The sequence below is a fragment of the Anguilla rostrata genome, chromosome 3, assembly GCF_018555375.3.
Source record: "Anguilla rostrata isolate EN2019 chromosome 3, ASM1855537v3, whole genome shotgun sequence".
Classification (NCBI taxonomy): Eukaryota; Metazoa; Chordata; class Actinopteri; order Anguilliformes; family Anguillidae; genus Anguilla; species Anguilla rostrata.
Window position 1 is genome coordinate 69,852,624 of NC_057935.1, and position 14,787 is coordinate 69,867,410.

At 48.7% G+C, this 14,787-nt stretch overlaps 1 protein-coding gene across 6 annotated transcripts in view; it reads left to right on the forward strand.

Annotated features, from left to right (window-relative positions):
* The window catches only part of myo1b (myosin IB), a 97,528-nt gene that overhangs the window by 22,659 nt on the left and 60,082 nt on the right, over nucleotides 1-14,787 (forward strand). For all 6 annotated transcript variants that reach the window (XM_064329550.1, XM_064329552.1, XM_064329551.1 and 3 more), the window contains exon 3: nucleotides 3,679-3,794. In XM_064329550.1, the coding sequence (XP_064185620.1) occupies nucleotides 3,679-3,794 (116 nt within the window). The remainder of the gene's footprint in view (nucleotides 1-3,678; nucleotides 3,795-14,787) is intronic.

The following is a 14,787-nucleotide window of genomic DNA, read 5'->3' on the forward strand; positions in this document are numbered from 1 at the left end:
TCGGTCTTACCTCCTGAGCTATATCGCCCTATATCGCTTTATCGCCCCTAGAAGCATGTCCTGAGCTTCTCGCGTTTTAGGCAAAGTGGTTATGTCTGTTCTGTTAGTGGTTCCGTTTGCGCGACTGTCCTGTGTCTCTGTAGAAAAGAGGAGGAATCCGACTGGCATGCGATGGACAATATACAAGGCGATTGCAATGTAAGGACTAACATTGCATCAGGGCGGGGCAATATATTGGATATATACGTAAAACGTTTTTTTTTTTTTGGTGATGAAAAAGAAGTATCATCTGGAGAGTCATTGATACATGCTCTGTCGCCTAACACGGAGAGATCGTGAACTGTATGTGTGAGAAAAGTTGCCCAATCATGATGTACGCCCGTTGCCATAGCGAAGTACTCTACAGCCAGTCAGGTGGAAAAAAGAAACTTGGCTGGAAGTCAGTCAGAACTTGTGCCATATCTTTCATTGCTGATCCCTTAGGCCTCGCCATATTTTTTACCTTTTAGATTTTATCCCAGATAGTTGTTGGGTCTGTCCAGCACTGTCTGCCTAGATTAATCAGATTTCACACGAGGTGTGCAGCCATTTTTAAAAAAAGGCAAAGGGGAAATTTAGGCCTGAAACTTGTTCCCGTTGCTATGGTGACTTGTACGCGCGAGCTCTACCGTGTCTAGGGAATGGTCCAGCCTTTACCTCAGATTGTCAGCACGTAACTCTGGCTGACGCCCAGCCTTTTTTGCTGCACATTGCTGGAAAACCCCAAATCTTCGAAGTGTGTTTCTCAGGAGCTTAGAGGTGCCTGTCTAATCTCCATAGCCACGCAATACTGACCAGGTCTCTCTGCCCAGTCTGTCTGTTTTGGACTGGATGCTCATGTTTCTGTCATTGGGCTCTATGGAGCACACATCAATTCTTTAGAATGGTTTCAGGGTGAGGAGAGAAGGTTTGGGTACTGGGGTGGGGGGTGGGGGGGGGGTCATTGGGGGCATGCCCTAAACCCAAAGCCCCCCAGACTAATGTACATACAGTACGTTAACTCCGAAACTGTTGAAAGAAACAATCTCGTACAGTAACCCCAAAACAGGACTCATTCCAGTCCATACAGAATCGCAGTCGTTACAGTTCCTTATGCTCCACTTTCATTTTGAACCGCTCCGGCGAAGTCTGTTTCGTGTTTTACGCAGCACGAAGTTCCACAGAGCGAGACTGTGTGTGCTCGATTTCAATCGAGAGCACAATCTGTGGATTGTTCAAGTGGAACTGTACCTTGTTGGAAAATTGCATTTAAAAACGGCAACGGCAATATGCCTCATAACTTTGTTTAAGTGCAAGCCAGTACGATAACCGGAATGTTCTAGACTCTTTGAAGCAACGTTCACATGGAAATTTCTGTTCGGAATTAATTTGCCTCTCTGGGTCTGTTTTTGACTTTTATTTTCCTGCTTCAGGTAGTCCGTAAAGCCCAAAAGGCACAAAGTCGTCTAGCTTTGTTATGACTCTCTTCGCCTCCAGTTAATGGCAGACCGTTAATGTTTTGGTTATTAAGGAAATACCTCCAGTTTGCTGTAAAAATACTTGGGGTGGGTGGGGGATTGGAGAGAGAACAAAATGTCAGTGTTTGTGTAGCACGTATTTGCATGACCACCATAATGCCTGCAAATGCTTTTATCTCCATTTTGTTCTGAAAGCACAATTACAGTGTTTAGTAATGAGGTCCCAACAGCCATTCCTGGAGGGAAATGTATATTTTTTAAACTCTCTAAGCTCTTGTGTGTGAAAAAAAAAACTCTTATTCCCGCAGCTTATCCTCATCAATCTTTAAATATCATATTTACAAAATATGTGTGGTCAAATATAAAATAGTTTGGTCTCTAATTTTATATTGTGGTGTTCATTAAATCATGTGACCAGTCTGCTCCATTAATCTTAAAATTGAATCAAAAAACTTTGCTTGGCCACAGATAACATTTTCTGACAGTGTACTGTTGTTACTGGGTATCATTTGTGTAATAGATAGTATTTGTAGTTACTGTACATCCGACAGTGAAAACTGAAGAGGCCTTGCCGAGTCTTAACAGTTTGGGATCGTCCTTGACCCCCTCGCCACCCCCACCCCCCTTGCCCCCCGCCCCGTCTGACATACACGACCCTTGACCTCCCCCCGCCCACCCTCCGCCCTCCACCGTCTGTGTCCCATGACGGGTCGATTCTCCCAGGACAGTGTTCCGGAATTCCGCACATTTTTCCTTTTGCTTTTTTTTAAGTTTCCCGAGGTTCTCCGGACCCTGTGTTGCGTGGCGTGCCTGAACGAAGCTCCAGGAATTCTCGGCTGAGGAGCGCTCTGTTCACACACGCACCTCGCCCTGTACCTGTCATCACACGCACCTTTTTTTTTTTTTAATTCAAGGTCAATGATGTCAAATAGATCTTACAATATTCATTTCATAGTTAATGCATAAGGGATGGCTGAAGCCCCTGTTACTCGAATCACGGTCCTCGAGGGCCGAGAACTGCTGGTGTTCCACCCTCCCTTTACCTGTGAAGACAGTCTGGCCAATCAGTAGCAGTAACTGCTCAGTTAATTAGCCAGGAGAACAGAAAACCAGGCCTGGATTTGGATTTGAGGGCCAGATTTGAGTATCCATGGCTTAAGCTATTGTCTTATGATCCATAGGAGAGCTAGCCCATGTTTGGCGAAACAAGTATGCAGTTTCAGAGTGTCTTATCTGGGTTTTGGACTGAGCATACTCTGAGCACATGCAACACACAATGTTTAAGCTGAAAAGGTACCAAACTCTTGGTGCATCTTCCTAGAATATCTTGTTTTAGGTACAGTAGTGTTTGGGCATCACTCTTTATGGCTTTGCGTTTTCCTTAATGAATATGATAGTTGCCCCAGTTGTGTCTTACCTGCATTGGAGTCCTATCACTGACTCCAGTACTTATTTAGCATGGCTGCCACCTTTAAGGAGGGCATAAGCTCTTATTGAGACTGCAGGGTGATCGGGTGCACCAGCTAAATGAGTGAGTATGTGAATGCACTGAACCACGTGACCCAGTCTAACCTCACCCACAGGCCCTATGATTATTTGCAGCATTGGGTCCAGCCTTCCTTGCACCCCACATTACTTACACCAACCATGCAATTTCACCTCAGTCAGACCGCTGTTTTTCACCTTTGCCACAGAGTCACCTCCACCACAGGGCTGTGTTTCCCCTCTGCCACAGGGCCCAGTGTCACCTCCACCACAGGGCTATGTTTCACCTCTGCTACAGAGCCCAGAGTCACCTCCACCACAGGGCTATGTTTCACCTCTGCCACAGTGCCCAGAGTCACCTCCACCACAGGGCTGTGTTTCACTTCTGCCACAGGGCCCAGTGTCACCTCCACCACAGGGCTGTGTTTCACCTCTGCCACAGTGCCCAGAGTCACCTCCACCACAGGGCTGTGTTTCACTTCTGACCCAGAGCCCAGAGTCACCTCCACCACAGGGCTGTGTTTCACCTCTGCCACAGTGCCCAGTGTCACCTCCTCCACAGGGCTGTATTTCACCTCTGCCACAGTGCCCAGAGTCGTCATCACCACAGGGCTGTGCGTCACCAGGGCCCAGAGAGTCACCTTTGTTACTTCCTGCAAAAGTAATGCTTTCCTTTTTGCCTTTGATTTCCCTGCAGACCTACATCGGAAGTGTGGTCATCTCCATAAACCCCTACAGGTCCCTGCCCATCTTCACCCCAGACAAAGTGGAAGAGTACAGGAACCGGAACTTCTACGAGCTCAGCCCCCACATGTGAGTCCGCACCACCCTCCTACCCAGAAATCCCAAAAACATTTTTATTTATTTATTTTTTTGTGTGTCTCTCGGTGTGTAGGCTCTCTGTAGAATACCGGGACGCAAAAACAAACAAAAGGGCTCCTGTCGCAAAGCGCTGACGTCCGCCTTCTCCCGCGAAATGTCAGATGCGGCGCAGACTTGCCTGACTCATCAGTTCCCGAGGCAGAAATGCAAGGAAACGCTCGAGAATATCCGAGCTTGCACAATGGCCGTCTTACACAGCTGGTTGGCAGAGGGAGCCCCTCTTTCTGTGTAGCCCTATTCTGTGGGAACGAACGCTTTTCATTGGCCTCGTCCAGTCGACTATAGGTGTGGGATTAGACTCGCTCTATTGTGCTGCGTTCGGTCTGAAATCTTGGAGACGGTCCCACCCCATGTGGAAAAGTACTGCGTGTCAGTTTATATCTGTATTTATCACCAACAAACAGCGATATTGCCAATATAAGTAAGGATGAGTGGTAGAGGAAGTATCAACACCAGGTATTGTGCGTTTAAATTCCCAACAGGAGAACAAATAATGTATTCGGTAACTGTTAACTGATTAAGTAATGATCCACACGATTTTGATCCACATCCAGGCTTTACAGTACACTGGTAATGAAAGTGACAGAAATAGCCGCCTGAATTTCAATTGGTGCCATTTCGTGCAATTAGATTGTTGGAAAATGTGCATTAGATGTGCTTTTCAGGTAAAATGTACATTGCAATTGCGTGTTTTACAGCAATACTGTTTAAACTCGACGTCGTATTTGTGCATAAACGCGCACAACTGAGAAGGACTTGAGCCGCTCGTTATGGCCTGTTACAGATTTTGGCAAAGTTCCCATATGATCTTTTTTTTCTGCGCGACCTTTTATTCTTGAATGTTCCGTAATAAAACTGGCCGTGTGTTCTGGGAATGTTCGGATGGTACAGCTTCTACTCGCTAAGCTCTGTTTCTCTCAAAGTTTGTCTTTAGAGGGTGCAAAGCCATGTTGATGCCTGGAAAAACCGCATTTTTATGTGCTTTTATTGTTTGTTTTTTTAATCCCCACATCTGCTCTGTTGGATTCGGACTTGAAGTGATGCTTGTGTCACACAGTACAGCAAGGGCGCTGTGCAGAATTTGTGGAAGTAAAATAATGAAAGTAAAAAAAAAAAAAACAATTCTTTAAATGTAGCATATGCACAGTATTTGCTGTGTGGTGACACATTTTAAATTCATTTTGAACATTTCACTGCATAAGCAAATGCAGTGTGCCAGGAAGTGATGTAAGGAGGAACACCAAATTATTTATTTCAAATTAGGGAATAAAGCGTAAGAGTTTCCGTTAACTCTGGTCTCTCCACGTCGCTTTTTTGTGTGAACTCTTGCACGTCCTTGATGAAGGTGAGCCCATTTGACGATGAAGCACTCCACTCAGGAAAAAGGGGGGCTTATTTTTTAAAAAGGTGCAGCGACGTCTGCCCAGTTCTCCAGAGAGTGGAGCCATCTGTCTGGCAGGACCATTGCCAAGGCCTCAAGTGGTGCCGACAAGCTAAAACAAAAGGGAGTCTGCGCCTCAATTAGCCCACCCTGACCCCCCCCCACCCCCTCGCTCCGGGCCAGCTGACACACGGGCTCAAAGAATGGCCAACCCGCCGAATCCCAGCATGCACCACAAAACACAAAGGATCCCCGTCTCGCAGACGGGTCTTCACCCACGGGGTGCATCCCGGCGCGGCGACGTTACAGTCCGCTGCCTGCCTATGAGAGGCCCTGCCCAGAATCCAGTGGGGGGGGAGGGGGGGGTGGCGGCGTGTCCTGTCTCTCAGAATTCAGGCAGGGGCTCCCAGTACCTCTCTCCATTAGCCTGCTCCCCAGCCGCTCCCCACCCTCCATTACTAGCAGTAGCAGTGCTGGAAAGCTGACAGATGTGTCCAGCTGTCGCTTTTGGCTAGACCGGACAAAGAGGATGTCGTCGTTCCCTTTTTCTTTTCTTTTTTTTTTTTTGGTGGGGCCCTCTCTCTCTCTCTCTCTGGGATGCTTTTATGAGGCTCTGAGTTTCACTGTGGGCCCCCGCCCGACCCGTCCCACTGTTTCAGAGTGTGCGAATCTTACCCCCCCGTCCCCTCCCTCCCTCCTGTTGTGGGATGCTGATGTAAGGCTTTCACAGAAACCGCCCCCCCCACACCTCCGGGGCCAGAGGCCGGGCCCACGCCAGCTGTTTCTGCCATCGGGGCTCTCCGGTGGGGCAGGGCCGATAACTTGAGAGGCTGGATTTATAGGCCTCGCGGGCGGCTCTGGCTGCCTGGGACAGTGCGCTGTAACGCGGGCCGTGGAAAAAAAAGAAGGAAAAAAAAAAGTAAGAGAGAAATAAAACGTCCCTCCTTCACACGCCACTGCGGTATAAACGCAGTCGTTCCTTCGCCACGCCCTCGGCACTCTTTGGAGTGGTGGAGTCGGGGAGTAGTCGGGGAGTAGTCGCGGGGTAGTCGCGGGGTAGTCGGGGAGTAGTCGGGGAGTAGTCGGGGAGCAGTCGGGGAGCAGTCGCGGAGCAGTCGGGGAGCAGTCGCGGAGCAGTCGGGGAACACGCGCGATGGAAAGGCGCTGCATGCTCCGGTCTTTTAATCCGCTTTCCCTTTCAGTATCGATGTCTCAGAGTCACAGTTTAAATAAACAGCCCAGGTGCGCCTCCAGGCAGAAGTGCTGGGAATGTTCTGTCCCGTCATGTTTTTTTTTTTTTTTGGTAGGCAGCCTGATATGAAAATCTTTCTTTTCCTTTTATTTAATTAATGTTTTCATTCTTGAGAAATCAACATTGAGGCACCAAACCAGCTGGGCCACCTTGAATTTGGTCACGTGCTGCACCTGTAGTTTATCGATAGTTTGTAGTCCTCGATATTGCCCCTGAATGCTTGCATTCCGTATTTACATAATTTAAATGAGGCTAGAATCTAATGTAATGCTCCAGTGCAGAGACCAGTGCTTGGCTGTCCCAGGGTACTGTACATAATGGAGTGTCTTTGGGGTCCAATAAACACCCCCCCCCCCCAAGCTCTAGCAGGGGTGAGGGACACAGATTAAGCCCCCTTGCAATTAGGGGCTTCTTTCTCCAGCTCGTTACTGCTCTCCAGGGCCAGTCATTGTGTGGAGTGCTCCATAAATTGATCTTAATAATCCCCACGCCCGGGGCCATCTGGACTGGGCTTTTTGTGTCGTGAGGGGTGGTACGACCGTGGCGAAAAAATTGCCCGGGGACACGCCTCCGACCCCTCGCTTTCCTGGCTGTCGACGAGGAAAAGCCACGCCACCTCGCCGCGCCACGTCTCGTATCCCAGGAGGCTTTGCGGCATTCGCCGCCTGCGTGGGTCCTTCTGTGCGGTTCTGGAAGCGGCAAAAAAATACACTTGCGCTGGGGAACGCTGCTATTTTGTTCCCCCCCACCCCCTTTTTACTTTTCATAACAGTATCGAGTCTCATGGTGATCATGTAAATAGGCCTGCTTGGGGGGAGTTGCTGCCTGCTGGTTTGCAATGCAGAATTTATGGGCGAAGGACTCGGGCAATCAACAGGACGCCTCTTTTTTAAGGAGTACATCGCGCCCCCCCACCCCCCCCACCCCCCGGACAGCTGTAGATCATCATTTGCTGCTGGTAAACAAATCGGAAACATTAATTTGCATTGATTTGCCTTGAACTTGTGCGCTCGGATACGGGCTGAGAAATGTGTTACTGCAGAAGGGGCACGGGGTCTGTTTATGCTGCTTGAATTCTGCAAGGCCATTAGCGTGGAAAAAATATGCAAAATATGTAAACGCTGTAGTTAATCCTCTTGTCGTCAAAGTCAAATTTCCTTTTTGTTCTTGCGTAACTTTTTTATTTGGTACCTGTATTATAGTTTTTGTGGTAATTTATTTTGTACTGTAATTATGTTTTGTCTACTGGAAAATAAAAGAATGCAGTTTAAAAAAAAAAAACAGAAAATTCATCTGTATACTAGCTTACTAAAATGTTCACAATTTACAAGCTTTATCCTGTGATTCATATATACAGTGTGTGTGTGTGTGTGTGTGTGTGTGTGTGTGTGTGGTGTGTGTGTTGTGTGTGTGTGTGTGTGGTGTGTGTGTGTGTGTGTGTGTGTGTGTGTGTGTATATATATGAAAGAGTGAGTGGGGATCAAACTCATAAACAGGAAAGGCAATGGGAATTAATGGCTCTGGTAAGAGCTCTAGGGGGAAGGAAGCGAGCTGATGGCTGGATTTGGCGGGAATTCATCGCCTCTTCAGAGGTGGCTGTTTATTTTGCCGCGCCGAACCGGGCTTTTGGAAAGGTCTCCCGCGCAGCAGAGCAGACCCGATTAGATTAAAGATAAACATTTACATAGCTTAGCTGAGAATCTTTCACATGGGGCTACTTCCGACCGGACCGGACCGAACGCCTGCTGTCCTCTTCATGGAGAGAGAGAGAGAGGAGAGAGCACTCTGGCTGTCCGTCATCGCCGTTTTACGCAAAAAAGCTGCTCCCGTGAAAACTTTACACCTCGTTGAGCGGAAAAAAGAATCGTCTTGTGTCAGTTTTCTCACCTCGTCAGACTAATCCGGTTGTCAGTTGCTTGCAGTTTTAGTCGAAGCTGAGAGAGTACCTCTTTCTCGGCCTCAGAGTGCAAGACTTCGGGTTCCTGGTCCTGAACCTTGGAGGTTGTAAAAAAAAAAAAAAAATTCACGAACCCCCGAAACGTGTCACAAAGCCGAGTGTGATACCCACTTGCAGACTCTCATTCTGTTTTACGAGGCAGAAGGTGTTCTGAGAGAGAAGCAGTTTGTCATAACATTGCGATAATCTTTGTGAAGTGTTATTGCAGACCAGTTTTAGCTGCCGAGATGGAGGATCTGGACTTTCGTACGGAGTTGTCTGTGAGCGGTGGTTCCTCACGCTCTCCGGGAGCTGAAGTGGCTGTTCTGCTCCCGTCTCCGAGCATCAGGCTGAACGCCAGTCATCCTCGGCGGATGTCCCACGGATTATTTTAAACCCCCCCGCACCCCTCTCCCTGACACACACACACACACACACACACACACACACACACTCAGCTCTGCGACGTTTCGCGAGCGTCAGCGTGTTCACAGGGCCTCTCTCAAGGGCATGAAGAAAAAATAAAAAGAATAATAATATATAAAATTAGGCCCCGCCCACACTTGTGACTGGCCCCTCCCCCTCGTCGCAGGGTTGGTTGAGGCCGAGGGCTGGGGACACAGCCCTTACTTTGACACGTGTTAGCATTTGCCTTGTCTAGAGGCCTGGACACTACCAAGTATTCACTTTTTTTTTTTTTAAGAACAACTGGGTTAAACTAGCCACCCTGGACCTAGAATTATTATTTTTTTTTTAATTTAAATCCAGCAACATCTTAGTTGGTGCTGAATGTCGTTAATTTCAAAAAGGGTAGCCTTCCCTTCACAGAGCCGCGTTTAAATATTAACGGACCAGGCCTGTTTAGAGATCGGGGCCAAATAGGCAGCCCAGAAGGAAACAAACAAACGGCGCGGTTGTGCAATACAGCTTTTCCCTTTCCTCTCTAATGTGGAGCTGTCCGCTGACCCCGTCGCCACTGCCTGACCGTCGCGCTGGAACCCGCTGTGCTCGCTCACAACAGGGTCCGAAAGGAGTCGGTTTTCTGGCCCCTGTGCTTGATCACCAGGCCGCCAGCTCTCTCTCTCGCTCTCTGTGGTGTGGAAAGTGGCTGGGGGGGGGGGGAGGGGGGGTAGATACGGACCACCCTGCCTGGTGAAAAATCGCACCTCGCGTTTATGAGCGGTCCTGTTACGATCTCCGCGCGGGAAGGGTGACGATGTTTCACAGGCCCGTTTGTTGTTTTTTTTTGCCACCGAGAGGTTGGCTCGCCAGCTGGCCGGCATGACGGCGCACTGAAGCGCGTTGCCGAATATCCAAAACTATTCCAACCGACATGAAGCAGTGTATTCGAGCAAAAGTACTTATTTCGTGAATCATGTTGTTGTGGAGTATATTCGGAGTGCTGAATACTAAAAGTTTTGATTTGAACTTCTAGATTTAGTTTTTTGTACAGGATTTTTTCACCCGTGTTTTGGCGGTGTGTATAGCCCCAACGGTCATTAGCGGTTTGTGCTGAGCTGTAAGATCACACGCGAGATTAGCCAATAAGGCTCGAGTATTTAACTTCACGGCATTTCGTAATTGCTGACGATTGGCTGCTATTTCTGCTATTAATGTTTGACTGCCTGTTGCAGAATTTTATGGTACAGGGCCATTATGGGAGATATCTTTCTCAACTTTTTACTGACTTTGTCCCTTGCCTAACGCCATAATTAAAACTTGGCAGGAGTCCATTTGCGATTTTCAACTTTTAAAAATGGTTCTTCTTTTTATTTTTAAGTTTCCAAATTCTGAAGTCATGAAGTACCTTGGAACACTGCATCCAAAAAAAAAACGAGCTTTACCTCGGTGAGTCACCCAGAGTGCCCTGGACTGGTCCCAGTTTTAGGATGGGTTGTGCTGGTCGACGTACACAGAAAAGTGGGCAGCTCTGGATGAAATTACACAGTGAAAATAATTTCAGGAGCCACCGGTTAAGAATAGACATTATATATATATATATATTTTTTTTTTTAAATACATATATCCCTTTAGCAATGAAGGGCAGGTCAGCATCTGCCCAGCACGTGGGTTGGCCCGAGGGTTGCCTTGGCCGCTGTCCAATCGGGAGAAGGCTGTGGGGTGAGGTCATCTCGACGGCTGAGTGCGAACGGGTTTGCCGTTCGTCGGCAAGCAAACGGGACGCCGGCAACGGCCGGGTCTCACCCGGCCGTCGTTTGGCTGCCTCCGAGCTCACGCCGCGATGCCAGAGGCGCCGTCTCCGCCAGCGCGCGGCCCCGGGGGCATTGTGGGAAGTTTCCCCCGGAGGACTGCCCAGTCTCTCTCTCTCTCGTGCTCCGTAGCTGCAGTACTCCCGCATCAAAGCGTGCCGCACACCCGAACACTGCTATTTGGGTGTTTCGGGCCTTCGTGTGGTTCCCAGTGCACCGTACTGGGCTGTCACCCCACCTTCCATTACAGCAGCTGCGGTGTTCGCTGGCGGAAGGGGTGGGGAGAATGGGGTACTGGCGCAGGAACACAAATATCTGATCAGGATGTTTGGGTTTCAATCCACTGTGAAGGAAAGAAAGTTCCCCGGAATTAAATTTAACTTTTTAAGTTTCTGTTGCCCTGGGGCCTTCCCCCTTCTGGAATATCACCTCACGTCACCCCCCCCCCGCCTCCTCCCCCCGTCTGCCTCTCACCGTCTGACTCGCTACTGGAAATGAGCACCTTTCATCGCGCGTGTCATCCCAGAGTCTGTGGTTTTTTTTTTTTTACCAACCTCCTCCTGCGGTTGGCTGTTAGAGGACATGTCTAAAGATATGCAGTCTTTCGCTAAAGATTTACTGTTCCTCCCCGTGAGGAAATCTTTTCACACCCACCCATTTGAAGGTATCCATTTTTACAGTCTCTCTAGGCCAGTGCCCGATCCACACCGTCCGGTTGCAGCTTTGTAAAATTCCTTTAATAATGTATTTAATACTCGTCACCAGCATTTCTTGTGGAGGAGTTTTGGTTCTTAAGGGTTTAATATCCCTGTTTTACATTTCATACATTTCTTCTGACTCATGTTTATTAGTGCATGTCCTGGAAGGGCTGATTTATTTTTTTTCGTCTATGATATTTCACAACATCCCTTTAGTCATTAAACCAGCGCTCACACTGCAGTCTCAACATTCGAAAAAAATCTTAAAACATTCCTCCCCTCAGGCATAAATGTCATACTGTATTTCATATCGAAACAAAAAACAAGCATCCTCTTCCTCGGGTTGTTTTTGAACGGATCGTGAGCGGCGTTTGGACTTGTGTTGAGTCGTCCCACTGCACACTCAGGAGCCCGCAGTTTAGTCCACAGAAACCAGGCCTCCAGTGGATTTATTTTATTTATTTATTTATTTATTTAACCTTTATTTAAGCAGGTTAAAGTGATTGAGGACAAATTCTCATTTACAACACTGACCTGGCCAAGAAGGCATGCGTCACTCAAAACATACAAACATTGCTTTAAAAAAAAACAAGTTCACAACAGTACATTTACAGAGATAAAACAAAAATTAAAAAGACAGAATCCTTTGACCTTGAAACGACCTTTATTCCCCAGATGCTGTTATGTTTCATCCGTCCAGTACTCCCAGTGACTGCAATACAGTAAAAAAAGTAAAGATAAAAATTGTGGCTCTGGATGGGTTCTTAAAAGCCAGAAGGGGTTTTATTTATTTATTTTATTTACTTATTTCTCTCTCCCTGTTGCCGGGAAGCCCCTGGAACCACGGGATCGTTATGGCAACAGAAGCAGGCCTATTTGAAATTACTGACAAACAAGGAAAAGGTTTAAAAGTGCGGAGTTTTTTGGGTTGTCATAGTACCAATAATAGTAATAACGTCCACGACCTTGTGTTGTTTCCTGGTTCCTTGTTCACAGGGGTCATTTTGACTGAGGTGTGTCTTTGAAGAGAGAATAGCCTCCTTACATTTCCTGAATGTAATTGGAGAGGCTTCTAAATGAGGCCTTCGATAATAACAGGGAACGGTGTGTGTGTGTGTGTGTGTGACCTTTATTCCCCGACGTAACAGTGTGTTTGTGTGTTTTGCTGCTCGTGCTTGATGTTCTTTGTGCTTGTCTAAACACCACTTGAATCCCCACTGAAGGGGGCGGTTTAGCCATTTTTTTGTCGTCAGTAATCGCCCAAATGATTTTGTTTGGTTGTTGTTTGGTCCAGGAGACCGAGCCTGTGACGCAGACAAGCCTCTTGTCTGTAGGTTTGGTTTGGTTTGGTTTGATAGTGACCCTCCCCACCTGTGAGGGTGGATGCGAAGGTCCTGGGTGGCCATTGTGAGGACCGGCTGCAGCTGCTGTGCCGTTGGCCCTGATTGCGTCTGATTACCGCGGAACAATCGGTGGCCATTTCTGGGAATCTGTGATCTCGCCTTCAGCCAACCCCGACCCGCCCCAACCCCCTGCCCCAGAAACACATACACACACACGCACGCACACGCGCAGACACACAAGCACACACCCACACACACACACACACACACGTATGCAAACACACACACACACCTTCTCACACATACACACACACACACACACACACGCAGACACACGCACGCACGCACACGCGCAGACACACGCACACACCCACATGCACACACACCCTCTCACACATACACACACTCTCACACATACACGCGCACACACACACACGTACGCAAACACACACACACACCTTCTCACACATACACACACACACACAGACACACACACACACGCAGGCACACGCACGCACACGTTCTCACACAAAAGGGCGTTTCCATGGAAACCGAACCAAACAGTCAGCTTTGACAGGTGCCCCTGCTATTTTGTCCCCAGATCGGGACAAAAGCAAGCCCATTACTGTGAGTTCTGTGTGGCCGTCGCCCCCCTGTTCCTTTATCCCAAAAACAGGGGCGCAGATGGGCCCCGCCTGGCACGGAGGAGGAGAGAGAGAGAGCCTGGTGGGGCGCAGATTTGGGCCGCGCACTAAGAGGGGGGCAGCTGGCCCTCCTCTGAGCTCGGGTTACGCCCCCTGTGTGATGAGGTAATGAGGTAATGAGAGCCCGGCAGCGCACTCTCGCCCCCCCCCCCATCCCCCACCCCCCCCACTCCAGCGCACCACCGCAGAGCGCCATCGATGTGCCCCCAGGGCATTGTATCACTGGGGCGCTGTAGCGTCACTCTCGGGCTCTGCCAGGGGTGGTCGGTGGTTGGGGTCGGTGGGGGGGGGGGGAGACATGGGGGGGTCTAAGCTCTCTGCTGCCCTCCTGCTGAAAGCCCTTCGCCAGAACCTCTGGGGGACCGCTTCCTCCTGTGCTGTTTAAAAGTGACAGATGTTCCTGCCTACCAGCTTACTGTGCAAATTACTGCCAGATTTAAATCTCAAAATTTGAAATGTAGCTCGGTTTCTGGCTTATGAGATTTCAACCAAGGTGCGATTACTGCTAGTTTATAATGTACAGAGTGTACTGGGAGAGCCTTTAGATAATATACCTAATTTATATAGGCTATACAATTCATATTCTGTCAAACTCTGAAGCCGTCTGACAGTTAGGTAATGCTCTTTAATAACTGTCGGCGTAGTCGTGGGAGACTGGGGGCCTGCTGCAGGGTGTGAAAAGGGAAGGGGTGCAACCTCACTCAGCCTCTCGTCTGGAAATGCACGATTTCAGTCTTAATCTCAGCATCCTGCTCTCCCATTGGCTGTCCAGCCTCGTGTCCCGCACACCGTCCTCACGCTCCAGGTTTTGTGGGGTAAGGCTGAGGTCTGCCGATAAGGGGGGAGCCGACGTCATTGGCAACTCAAACTGAAATATCCCCAGGATTACGAGAACACCCCCCCCCCCCCCCCACAATACCACCATTGCCATTCCAGACCACAGCCACCACCTCAGGGGTCCCCAGCGGGTTGGCTAACAGATTTTCCACGTCACGTACATTTCTCTTTCCCCCCTTTTTTTCTGGCGGGGGGGCTCTCGGACGTATGTCTTACCCAGCGAAACATGTCCAGGGATTTGATTTGCTTCTCAAATGTGGGAATCGTTATGAGAGATTAGTGAATTAGGTGCCAGGACTGGCCTCGCGTGAGTGAGCATGGGGTACATTAAGCAAACATGCTAGCTAGTGGCCGTATCAGCGGTTCGTTTTATGAGTAGGCAAAGTTGCGGAGTTAGCAATAACCGACAACCAAGTTCTGTCCTTCGGTGGACTGTGGACAAAAGTCCTCTGACACGTGGGTGGCTTTGGTGGTTTAGTATGTACGTATGCTTTAAAGTAAGAGCGCTCCTCTGGATCTGCTATGCTGTGGAAAGGAGCCTTCTGATTAGCCTGTCTCGATGT